This window comes from Hydra vulgaris, chromosome 02 (assembly GCF_038396675.1).
Source record: "Hydra vulgaris chromosome 02, alternate assembly HydraT2T_AEP".
Lineage (NCBI taxonomy): Eukaryota > Metazoa > Cnidaria > Hydrozoa > Anthoathecata > Hydridae > Hydra > Hydra vulgaris.
The window spans coordinates 23,943,272-23,957,500 of NC_088921.1; the positions used below are offsets into that span (position 1 = coordinate 23,943,272).

The following is a 14,229-nucleotide window of genomic DNA, read 5'->3' on the forward strand; positions in this document are numbered from 1 at the left end:
AAAATTAGCATCTACTAAGGTTGCATCTCTTTATCGAGCTCGTCATTTTCTTACTTCGGATTCTATTCTCTATCTCTATAAATCCCAAATCCAGCCTTGTATGGAATACTGTTGCCATATCTGTGGCAGTTCTTCTAATGATGCCTTTTCTCTTTTAGACAAGTTGCAAAAACACATTGTAAACATAGATGGACCTGCTCTTGCAGCCAACCTCCAACCATTATCACATTGTCGTAATGTTGCTTCTCTTTCTCTTTTCTACAAATACTATAATGGGCACTGCTCTAAAGAGCTATTGTCTTTTGTGCCATCTACTAAAATTCATTCTCGTGTTACTCGTCATGCAATTAAGTCTCATCCTTTTTCTGTGACTGTTTCTAAGTGCTCCAAAAACGCTTATTCGTCTAGTTTTTTTCCTCAAACATCAGCTCTTTGGAATTCGCTTCCTTCATCTTGCTTACCTGATTTATATAATTTGCAATCCTTTAAGTTGTCCCTCAATTGTTATCTTGCTCAACAATCTCCATCTTTTCTCTTTCAGTAACTTCCAACTTTAATTAGTGGTTGCTTGCAGCCTTGTTGGAAGCGAAGATGTTTAAAAAAAAAAAAAAAAAAGTTTTTGCGATCAAAATTTTTTTTAGTTTTACATTATCCTGCATTACTTCCAGCTTTAATTAAAAAAAATTAATCTACCTAAATTAAACATTTTTATTATCAATAACTTTGTTATAACATATAAATTTGAAATTCCAATAATAGCTATATTTAAAAGTGTTCTAGCATTAAAATTTTGCCTTTGAACATATAAAAACAAATATGGTCAGTTTACAATGTATATCAATAAATAAAAATTTAGCTGTACATCAAATATCAGCGATAAGATCATACTGAAATAGACATTTATTTGTGACTAATTACAACTGAGAGTTTAGCTATATGAAGAAATGTTCTTCACGTATAAGATTTATACATGAAGAACAATTAATACAGTAAACTCTACAAATAAAAATAACATTTAAAAGTTAAAGTGTGCATAAATTATTAGTACAGTTTTGAACTACACAGTAGTATAAATATATAATATATATATATATATATATATATATATATATATATATATATATATATATATATATTAGGGTGATTCAGATTGTAATAGAAAAAAAAAAGTTCACAAAAAGCATTCTCCTCAAGGCTGCCTGTATTCCTTTATCACCTAGGATCATGTGTACCAAAAATTAGACTAAAAGAAGCAATTTTAGGGCTGCCATGTTTTATAAGATGAATTAACCATTGGTAAAATTTTGTGATTCTCTTAAATTTTGCAATTTAATTTAAATTTTATTTTTTTATTTTAGATATATATATGGGCAATTCCACGGCGAAAACTGAAAAAGTAGTCAAATTTTAAACGCTTTTTTGTCAGTTTTTAACAAATGAATATTGATGTAGACATGACAGTTTATTTAAAATATACCTTCAGTTTTAAAATAAATGTATTTAAGTCATTTTTATAGTTCCAAAAGTAACGGTTTTTCTCATTGATGCATGTTAAAAAAAGTACCACTGTAGAATGTTATTTTACCCATGATTTTTTTTGTATATTCCGAAATATTTTAAAGTGATAATGGAGCTAAGATGTTCAATTTCTTGTTGGTCAGATTTTTTTCTTTAAAAAATAAATATATTTCAAAAAAATAATAAAATAACTTTTGCAATTTTCATGTAACGTAAGCTAACAAAAACATGATCAAGTCTTGTTTTTTCAAAATTTAATTTGAAAACTTAAATTTTGTAATATTATATGTAAAAGAATATTAAATCTTATATTTATACATTAAGATTTTTGAACAACGATGTTTAGTTAAGCCACATTTTAATTTTGAATTTGTGTAACGTAAGTTAAAACTACATTTATTTACAAAAGTTTTAGCGCTTTTATCGTTTCGCTTTTGTAACATAAAAAAAAAACGTTTTTCATCGCAACTCCCAAGGGGTTTGAAAAAAACAAAATTTTTTTAAAGTTACGGTTGTTTATAAAGACAAAAACTATTTTACATCGCAATTCCCTAAAGGTTTTTTTTTATTCTTTATACGCCAGTAAGTTTTGATTAATTAAAAGTTATTCAAGCAAAACTTAGCAAAATTTGCTTTGCATTTTAAAATGGCTAAAAGTTCTAAACAGAGAGTTAAAACTTATCAAGCTGCTTATCGCCAGCGTGATTCCGAATGGAAAAAATATATGAATGCTGATCACCAAAAAGCTCATCGTCAACGAATAAAACAAGATCCGGAAAAAAAAAAGAAAGAAAGAGAAAAAATAAAGGAAAGAGTCCGAAAGTATCGAATCAAAAAGAAAGATTCTGCAAAAACAGTTAATTTTTCTACCATTATGAGTGTTCAAACAAAAGGGAAATTGCTCAAGAAAGTCCGAAAATCATTGCCCAAAGATCCTGCACAACATTACGAAGTCCTAGCCACATTGCTGAATGGATCATTCAACAAAGAAACTACTCTTCCATTAAATAGCATGAATAATCCAGCTTTAACTGAAGTAGAAATAAAAAAAGGTTCTACTGCGAAGATGACATTAGTCGACTGTCTCCCAATGTTAGGGACTTTGTATCAGTAATTGAAAATGGAAAGAAGATTAAGATCCAAGTTCGTCACCTTCTTTTAACCATGAAAGAAGCGTACCAGCTTTTTAAACATGATATCACTTAGATATCAAGATTGGATTAAGCAGGTTTTGTGAACTATGACCAGTAAACATTCGATCTATCGCAAATTTGCCTAATTTTATATGCTTTTGTACTTACCACGAAAATATGCGATTTGCTTTGGATTCCTTGGTGAAAGTTGATCGTTTACTGTTGTCTAACATTAAAATTGGGAAAGATATGTCTCAAAATTTTGTTTGTAAGGACTCATTAAATGATTATTTCTACAACAAATGCAACAAATGCAAAGATCTAAAGTTTTTCCAGCAATTCCTGGCCACCATTGAACCCCTTAACTTTGAAACAAGTTGGTACCAATGGCAGAAACCAAATGAAAAGCGTTACGCTGTAATTGAAAAAGTTAAAAAGTTTGGAAGTGGTAAAGAATTGATTGCTCACATTATGAGTATGAGAGAAAAATTCACAACTCATGCCAATATCAAGGGTAACCAATCTAAATGTTTTAAACTAAGCATTACTAAATCCATGAATACATCATTGAATGTTGCTACTATTCAGGTTGACTATGCAGAAAATTTTAAGTGTTTTAGTCAGAATGAGCCTCAAGCAGCACATTATGGCCAAAATCAAATTTCTCTTTTAACTGCAAAAAAATCTTAAAACTTTCACCATTGCATCTGACTCTCTGGATCACACAAAGACCTCCTTAATTGCAAATTTGGATAAGTTAATGGAGTTTATTTCATTTAATACCCAAGAAATTCACATTTTTAGCAATAATGCTACATCGCAGTTTAAAAATAAAGTCGTGATGAGCGCAATAATGCCCTTTGAAAAGAAATTTAACAGAATAATATTTTGGCATTTTTTTGCAGCACGGCAAAAAAATGCCAAAATATTATTTTGCAGCACGGCAAAGGAGTTGTCGATGGCATTGGGGCTACTGTAAAGCGTTTGGCAACAAACAGAGTAAAGTCTGGAAAAATTGAAATCCAATCAGCTAATGATTTTGTGAATGCTATTCAAGACATAAATGTCAAAGTTCTATATTTATCAGAGGAAGAAAAGTCAGCGCGCAATTGTGCACTCAAATCTCAAATTATCCAGCAAGCCAAAAAAGTGAAAGATATCTCTAAATCCCACTACTTTTATGTCGGTAAGAGCCAGATAATAGCGGAAAAAACTTCACCGAGATATATTTAGTATTTAAAACAAATAAAAGGATGTAACCATTTTTATTTTAAGTTCTATTCTTATTCACTTTATATTTTTGTTTTCCTAAAACAAACGGTTTGTAAATGGAATTAAAGGGCCGTCCATAAAGTATGTCACCCAATATTTGTCAATTTTAACCCCTGCCTCCTGTCACAAACAATCAGATATACATGCACCCCTCACTCATTAAAAGTATGTTGCATATTTCAGCACCCCCCCCCCCAAAAAAAAAAACACACACAAAACAACCAACATCAAACAAATCTTTTTTCACGTTCTTGAAACTAAATGAAATTAAATATTTTCTATCCACTTTGGTGTTTTCAAAATTGTTCGAGCAGTTTTAGCGTCAAAATATTTTAAAAGATTTGAATGTACTCTCGCCAGCCGAATAAACAAGAGGGGACATTTATTGACTTTTTAATATTTTTGCCGTTTAATAATTTTGAAATATTTTCTTATTTTTTTACTTTGAGAAAAAATTTCTCTCAATATTATATGAAAATATGAACAACCAACCAATAAAAATATTTTAAGTTTTTTAAAACTTTGACCCTCCCGTTTTATTAAACATTATTATTAAAGTTTATTAGATTTTAGAAAAAGTCTATTTAGCAGGGGAGAGTAAATAGTTAGCAGCATTTTAAAAAATTAAGCCGGCACATAAAAATTATAAGCGTAAGTAAAATTTTCGAATAACTGTAACATTTTCTTATTTGAATAACTCAATAAAAATTAATAAGGTTGTCATACCAAATGTAATTTTTTAAGTTGATCTTGCACTTCGGAAAATAAGTGTTAACAATTTAAAAACTTCATTAATATCAACAAAAAAATCTGTCAGTAGAGAGTCACCAGTTATTGAAAATTACTTTTGTTAATTACTTTGAATATATGAGTTTTAATACAACTGCTGTTCTTTTGTTACATAACTCTAAAAAATCTATCACAAAATAATAGATATAAAAATTCCATGAAAATAATCGCAAGGTAACGTAAGTGATGTAACATAAGTTAAAAACCTAGTATCAAGAAAACAAGTATATCTTTCTTAGCCGGTCACCTCTGATAATTTTTTTTTATTATTATAGTAATTAGTATTGAATTCTCAACATCATGTAAAAATTTCTAAAGCGATCCGCATTAATGGTTCGCAAATATTCAACCTAAAAGTTGCACTTTTTTTACCTTGTTTTCTGTGTAACGTAAGTTAAGTGGCATTTTTGGTAATAAATTCGCCTTCTTTTGGCTTCAAACTTTTTAGCTTGTTTTATTCTTTAGACTGACAGCTTTCAAAAAAATCAGCTAAAAATTTAATTTACAGTTTAAATATGCAAATATTTTGATAAAGTTGTTGAAAAAATGTATCAGAAGTTATGAAAAACAATGAAGATAAAGCATTTTTACATCAGCAGCATTAAGATCCATTAAGTTGTAACATGGCAGAATTGATCAGGGAGGCACGGAAACGAGTCCAAGGAACTAAAATGAAATTGAGGCGTCAAAGCAGTAAAGCGGAACTGATGGAAAAAACAGAACTCATTTCTTCTTCATCAGCAGTTAACATTGTGAGTGAAAGTAGCTTAAGTTCCTCGGATGATGATGAATATCAGACTCCTTCCGCTTCCAGCACACTGAGCACAAGTGGTTCAATGAAAAAGAAGATGAAAGTTCTAACAAATAATGTTGTATCATTTCTTGATCATGTTAATATTTCTGATCGCCATGCACTCTTCATGGTTGGAACAATTGCTCAGGCTCTTGGTCACTCTCTAAAAGAGTTATCATTGTCGTACAGCACAATCCACAGAGAAAGGCAATCTGTTCGTGAAGCGCTGACTACAGCTGACAAGGTTGATTTCTCTCCTGATGATCTACTTCTTCTGCATTGGGATGGAAAGCTCTTACCTGATATCACTGGTGGTCAAAAAAAAGTGGATAAATTGCCATCCTTGTGACTGGTGGTGGGGTGAAAAATTGCTGGGTGTTCCAAAGACTGATTGAGGTACAGGTGAGCAACAGGCTGATGCTTGCATGAAGGCTCTTAAAGATTGGAAATTGGAAGAACTTGTTCAGGGACTGGTTTTTGACACTACTTTATCCAACACTGGGTTTAACATTGGTGCTTGCACAATAATAGAGCAGAATCTTGACCGTTATCTTATATGGATAGCAATTAAAGGTCAACAACCCAGGGATGATTACTTAGAACACTTGAATTTGTGCCTTTTTTTTTTGGAGAATCAACTGCAACATCGGAGTTGTATGTAAAGTTTCGGGCACCAGGTGCAACACACAATGCACGTTGGATGGCAAAAGCTATATATTGTATGAAGATATATATTGTTTTCAGGATCAATTTGTTATTACTGCAAAGGATAAGAAAAGAATAACAGACAGAAGTCTTTTTGTGGCATTTATATACGGACAGTTTTGGAATGAAGCTCCATTAGCTGAACGAGCACCATTCAATGATGTCAAGCTTCTTCAACGAATTCAAGAATATCCAAATCGTACAATTGCAATTGATGCAGCAAAAGCTTTTCATCACCATCTGTGGTATTTTTCTGAACATCTAATAGGATTGGCTTTCTTTAATTCCCGTGTCGACAACAACACCAAGAGAGACATGGCAAACAACCTGAAACAACAGCCAAAACAGAAATCTCTCAAAAGACTTGATGCTGCCACATTGCTCAATTGTCACAGTACATTGTCTTCCTTCATTACACAACGCACTGCAGAACTTTTCGATCTAATTTTGAAGAATGGCAAAGAAAAAGCTGAATCATTTTTAATGAAAGAATCTTTAGAGTGGGAAATGGATTCAACATATCTCGAAATGAAGCACAAGGTTCGTCAAATGAAGGTCGTCAACGATTGCGTGGGATGAGGCATAGCACTTACAACATCCTTCAACAAAAGCGTTATGAAAGGTGAAAACCAAAAGCAGTTTCTTCTTCGATTGGTTGATCTTCACCGGAAGGAATTTCCAGTTGCATCAAAGTCTACCCTGATGAAGATGACTGTTGAATGATGAAAATGATTGATCTATAATTGCTTAGTGTAATTACATAGTAGTACAGTACTATTTTATTGTTTGTTTAACATTAAACATCCACAATCCATTACATAATAATAAGTAATTGATAATAAATAATTAAATTATAATTTTTTTTTTACTTTTTTAACCTTATTCCAAAATGTGAAAAAACATGGCAACCCCTAAATATCATCCGATTTGATTCAAATTTTGGAAAATAATTACTATTGTCATATAGAACAAGGGCAAGCTTGAAGACAACTAAAGTTTTAAACCTAAAAATTTTGCAACACCCTAATATATATATATATATATATATATATATATATATATATATATATATATATATATGTAGGCCATGAAAAAATGAAGTCGGCATTTTATTGCTGACCTTAAACTGTTAGAGGTCAGCATCAGGTTGCCAAAAAAAACTTGTCAAGGTTTTACCGTAAAAGATAGATTTATATCGCCAATTACAATTTATAATATCAGCAATTTTTTGCCGACCTCGAAAACACTGTGAGGTCAGCAATTAGGGCAGCATTACAAGGAATTAAAAAAAAAAAAATTACGAGGACTGATCACCCTTGTAATTAGGGTGGACATTCGGCAATTCAAACCTAAAAGTATTTGAGGTCAGCAAAAAATTGCTGTCCTCATTTCTATATTTTATGGTTACCCCTTTGTCTCTGATTTAAGAAAAACAAACTGTTAAATGATGGCAAAAAAAAAAAATATTTTTGCCGACATTTAACAGTTTGTTTTTCCTAATTCAGAGGGTTGTATATTAGGGGAGTTCAAAGAAATAAAATTTTCAAAGTGCAAATACACAAGAAGCTAAATTTGGGGCAAATATAAAAAAATACAATTACAAAAAAAATATATCAAAAAATATATTGACATTTACCTTGTGCTCAAGCAGCAAAATACCCCGAAAAATGCCCCAATTTGTTCTTAAATTATTTTAAAGTCTTTTTTTAATTCAAACAGCACTTATGTGAAAACCAGGAATCACAACAATCTAAAAAAAAATTTAGACCGTTTTGATTACATTAGAAAAAAATTTTTATAAAACATTTTTGGAACTTTTTTTTGTAATCGTATTTTTTTTATATTTGCTCCAAATTTGGTTTCTTGTGTATTCGCGTTTTGAATTTTTTTTTCTATGGAACACCCCTATTATATATATATATATATATATATATATATATATATATATATATATATATATATATATATATATATATATATATATATATATATATATATATATATTATGAAATGATTCTTTACATGAAACTTCAAGAGTGCCAATAAAAAAGTGGGATTTTTTATTTCTTAATAAGAGATTTGTTAATTTAAAACTATTAAATTACTAATTAATTAGATTACAAAAGTAATCTAAATAATTCTAGTAAGTATTCTTTACAGCTATTTAGTAATCGCAGAAAATTGTAATCATATCAGAGCAACTATTGCTATTATTGTTAGTAGCAGATAGAAGCAGTTTAGAGAGCTAGGTAGCATAAACACATAGACTAAAGCACATAAAACATACATTAAAAATTAAGTGAATATTTTAAATATAAGGATAATAATGTCTAAAAGTTAAGATTAAATATTTTTAGAATTTTTTAAATTGATTATGTTTAAGAAGAAGAAAAGGTATTTTAAGTTGTAGTTTTTTGAACTCATTCAAAACACATACAAGGCTCTTGTTCCAATTACAGATGCACTGATAAATTAAAAGAATATTCACCATATTTCTGCATTTTGTAAGATATTTAGTTTTCCATTGTATATATTTCTAGTAGAGGAGGAATGTACTAGCTTTCTTTCTGTGAACAAGTTTGTAATGGAACATGGTAAGTTTTCATTTAAGGAGCCAAAAACAAAAAGAAGATTAGCATACTTTACTTATGCTGAAAAGGTTGGAATGTTAAGTTTGAAGGACTTTGATGTATCTGATATAAATGGCTGGAAGTTTATTATTTCTAATGGATTGATGCTGAGACAATTACAACTTGTTAATGCAAAAGTTTCTAACTTCATCCCAAACTTAACAACAATAGCTAAGGTGAGATGAGATTAATGCATAGTAAATATTCTAAGTGTAACTTTATTGACACAATGACGAATTATTGAATACATATCGTTAGCTCAAATTTCTTGCATAGCTCATCAATGTGAAAGTTCCATAAAAGATTCCATAAAGTCAAAAGATGTTTATTAATTTCAATATTTTTGTAGAAATAGTTTTTTCTCTGAAAAAAATAGGTCAGTTTTTTGGTGTTAAGACAGGTTAGCATTTAACCAGTTAACTATACCTCTTAGATCCAAATTTAAATTTTTACAAAGAGTTAAGTTGTTAACATAAATTAAAAACAAAAAAGGACGAAGAATTTTATGCACCAAGGTGGTTACAAATCAATTTTATTCTGCAACTGATTGCGTGCAAAATGTTTGGTATCTTGTTAAAAATCAATTCAGAAGACTGGAAAAAGTTTAAAAAATTAAAAAAAACTGTTTTTTTAATCTTCAGATTGCTTGCCCAAACCAAAACCCTCAAACAATGTAGCAGCACTCCTTGCATGTTCTACCTATTTGTCAGTCAATGTAGCAGCACTACTTGCATGTTTTACCTATTTGTCAGTCAATTTACAGTTACGAAAAAAAGTATCTGGACAAACTATTTTTAGAAATAATTCTATATTAAATGAACAAAACCTCAAACTGTTATATATATTTTATAATATTAAATGAACAAAACCTCATACTGTTATATATATTTTTGTAGCTCTTGAAAAGCTTTGAGTGTATGATGAAACATTTATTACACTAGGTAGATGTCTCTTTTGGTTAGAAAAACTAAAATGACTGTGGAAAAAAGTATAAAGACAAAAATATTTCTTTTCTTTTTCATCATTTATTTCTTCAATATTTAGTCCATCCTCCTTTATTAGTTAATATGCCATCGATTCTCTTAGGCATCAACTCAACCAATCTGTTACACCTCATTATATCTATGATTTTCTGAGTGCTCAATATCGTCTTTTTTTGTCAATATAAGCTTACCGATTTCTTCCTTGATTACTTTCCATTGGTTTTCTATAGGATTCAAGTTTGGACTTTGTGCTTGATAATCTAACACCTCAATATTTTTGCCTTGGAACCAGGCTTAGGTATTTTTTGCCATATATTTTGAATCTCCATCTTGCTGGAATATGAATTCTCCATCAAACAACTCTCGAGCAGATGGTAGCATATGATTTGAAAGTATTCTAACATACTTAGGGGAAGTCAATGTATCCTCAATAAAATGAATACGCCAACACCATTCCAACTGAAGCATCCCTAGGCCATGACATACTTTCATGTTTTATTGTCTACCATCTAAACCATTAAGACATATTTTTATTTTGCCCAACTATAATACTTTCTTCCAACCATCAATGGTCTAGTTTTGATACTTCTTAGCAAATGTAAGCCTCTATGCAATATGTTGTTTGGTAAGTAATGGTTTTTTGGCAAGTGCTCTATTATGTGAATCATACTCATGCAGCCTGTTTCTAACAATTCTAGGACTTATATTGACTAACTCAAGTTCTTAGAGTTGTTTTGCAATATCTGTTGGATTTGGTCTCACATAACTTTCACCAATCAAAGTGAAGATTTCTTGATCAATTCTTGGAGTTGTTTTGTTTTCGTCCAGATCTTTTGAGTAATACGTGCTTTTTAATTCTCCCTAGAGTATCTTAAACAGTTGATTTTAATTCTCCCTAGAGTATCTTAAACAGTTGATTTGGGCATACCAAGCTGTTGTGCTATTCCTCGAATCATTTTACCTTCTTTTGAGAGCACATCAATCTCTTTCCTAGCAACTTCTGTCAATTCTATACTTTTCACCATGGTAACAGTCGTTAATGGATTCTAAATATTACAGAAATAGAAATGATTTTTATGACTTTTACTTATATTACCCTAAGCTACTAGGATACATATAAGATTCTATATCATGAACTTTATTGATGATCTTGACCAAAAATTAGCAGAAAGTAACTGTCCAGATTTTTCATTTTTCCAGTCATTTTAGTTTTTCTTACCAAAAGAGACACCTACCTAGTGTAGTAAATGTTTGATCATACACTTAGATAGAGATTTTCAAGAGCTACAAAAATGTATATAACAGTATGAGTTATATGTTCTACTTATTTGTCAGTCGATTTACTAAAAATAAAAACATTCTGAATGTTTTTATTTTTATTTAAAATTTTTTACATTATGAGCGCAAAAATGATATTAGAAAAATATGTCCTTACATATAGATTGAGTATAGTATACATAGGTGGAAAAAGTAACACAATTTTGTACTCATGTAAAAGTACTGTTGTTTGAGTGAAATTTTACTCAAGTACAAGTAAACATTACCGGTCAAAAAATTTATTCTTTTTACTTTTACTTAAGTTTAAGTGTTACTGTGAATGTTACTGTGTTACTTTTCTAACAGCTATTTTTAGGTAACAGACCAGTTGAATAACAAAACATAAACAACGTGGTCTACTCTTTTCTGTATATCTTTACAATTATTACATTTAAGAAATATTTTTAAATGTGCGATTATTAATACAAAAAATACGATATTAAAATGTCATAATTTAATACTCTTTTTATCAGTTAAAGCACCTTTTTATCTTTGTTCTTGCAAAATTAAAAGAAAGATAAAATTGGCAAGTTTATCATTATACTTTGTTAATATATGAGCATTATGAATATACATTAAAATGCTTTTTTAAAAATAATTTTTTTTAAATACAAGGAACATCTAAAAGAACATCTTTAAAATAAATTTGTTGTGTAATTAGGATATATAACTAATTGAAAACAACATCTTATTTTTCATATTTTTTTATTGTACTTTGTATAAGGGGTCCTCCATAACTTATGTCATGCAATTTTCAACAATTTTTAACCTCCCCCCCTTCTCTTATCACAAGATTGTAACACTTTAGTAACAAGTCTTATATGATTGGTCACAAAACCACTGCCCCCCCCCCCCCCTAAAGCATAATATAATGATTAAAACTCAAAACATAGGCAAGGCACACTTTTAATGTCTTCGTAATTTCATTCAAAACATTATGAAAATTATAAAGAAACATTTCTATAAAACAGGCTAGTCTTAATCAACGAAAAAAATTAAATCATACCTTTTGTGTAACTAAATACTAATAGGTAAGAAATTTTTTTACTTACCAATGTATTAATTTAAAGTATAACGAAGTAAAATACTTTGAAAAATGTTCAACTTAAGTTGAAGTAAAAATAAACATTTAAAAAAGTACTTAAAAAAGTAAAAATTCACAAAAAAACTACTCAATTACAGTAACGTGAGTAAATGTAATTTGTTACTTTCCTCTTCTGATAGTATCAAGGGCTATTCTAGAAAAATAACTTGGACGGCAGTACCCCCTGTTCCGGCGCCTTTTCGTAAGGAAATTTGCCATAAGTAGGCATTTTTTCCCCCCAAAAAAATAATGTTACACTGTATATTGTGTATATATATATATATATATATATATATATATATATATATATATATATATATATATATATATATATATATAAAATACAGTGTAACATTATTATATAATAACATGATATTATCATTATATTAATATAAAGTTTAGAAAATTAAGAAAAGATCAAAGTTTATCAAAAAATATAAAGCATTCCTTTTTATATCTTTATACTTGAAATAAACAAATAAATTGAAGCATAAATGAGATTCTCCTCTAAATACCTACCAATTTTATATCATCATCATGGCAAAGAATTGTTAGAAGATTGCAGGCTTTTGAAAAAATCAAACACTTCTTATCGCGATAATTAGACATTTGATCCAATATTATAGTTGTAGATGAAGGATGGTCGTAAACACCTTTGTATGTAGTTGGACACTAAAAGTATAAACTATAAAATATAATACCTCTGATTTAAACACAATTAGTTCAATGATATGCTTTGACAGCATTTGAATTTTTAGAGTTATTGCTTTTGTATTTTATGCTTTTTTTTATATAATAGTATACAAAACTTTATTTTAAAATATCAGTAATTGAATTGACTATATTTTTCAATAACATTAAAAAAAAAAATTAAGTTTCAGTAGATAACTGGTCATAATCGAAGTAATCTGTAATCAAGTTGCATCTCAGAGTTTATCAGTTCAAGACTTTAGTTTTAAAACCTTTTAATGAAACATTAAAAAACATAACTGCTTTTGATGAGATTATAAGGGCATCTTTACTATTTCCATTTTTTTATCATAGTTCTTAAAGAAGGAACTAATTTGGTCATCTATGCTTAATTTACTTCAAAATATTTACATTACCTATATATAATGGTGGCAATTTAGAAATAGCTAACTCCATTTTGGTCTGATAAAAGCTTAATATAGGCTATTAACTAACTATTTATAGAACTTAATATAAACCATTTTTAACATACTCATCATAGTAATAACATTAAAACTTATTAATATTTGTGCTGTTTTAAAAGATTTTCTTTTTTTATAGTGACCATTAATAGTTTTTTTTTTCAACAACTCAGAGAAAAATGAATAAAATATAACAAAACTTTACCTTTGCTAAATTTAATAAAATATCAAGAGCAACTTCTTTGATTGAGATCCAGGGAAGACTTCTATTACTATAATTTACTACCCTGTAAATTACACTTAATGCTTTGTCTCGCATTAACTGATCACAACACCGAAATGACAAAGCAGTCACCACAGCTAAAACAATGCACACATATTTTACACAATAAGAAATCATTATTAGTGTACAAAATTACACACACACACACACACACACACACACACACACACACACACACACACACACACACACACACACACACACACAAACACACACACATATAATTTTTAATGGTAAAAAAAGCCTCTTTGAATGCTTATTTTTAATATTTAAGCAATTTTAATAAAGTGATTATTCAGATCATATTTTCAAAATTAGGAAAAGAATTTTCTGAAAAATATCCGGAAAATATTTTTAACCCTTTGGCTGCTTGATAAAACTAAATTTGAGATTTGTATACCATTTTTAATTAAATAACATCTACAAAATTTATAAACAAAAGAATTAGGCCCTCATTGTATAAATAATGAATGATATTTAGAAAAGCAAGCAGGACACAGGCCATCTTCAAGGACATTAATCAACAAATCTGATACATGTTCACCATCTCTATAATTATCAGTATCAGAGA

At 29.2% G+C, this 14,229-nt stretch overlaps 1 protein-coding gene across 1 annotated transcript in view; it reads right to left on the bottom strand.

Moving 5' to 3' along the window:
* Nucleotides 1-14,229, bottom strand: part of LOC100214999 (abnormal spindle-like microcephaly-associated protein homolog) — a 106,177-nt gene that overhangs the window by 5,492 nt on the left and 86,456 nt on the right. The window contains exons 25-26 of the mRNA XM_065790353.1: nt 13,581-13,735; nt 12,744-12,896 (exon numbers count right to left, since the gene is read on the bottom strand). Of these exons, the coding sequence (XP_065646425.1) occupies nt 12,744-12,896; nt 13,581-13,735 (308 nt within the window). The remainder of the gene's footprint in view (nt 1-12,743; nt 12,897-13,580; nt 13,736-14,229) is intronic.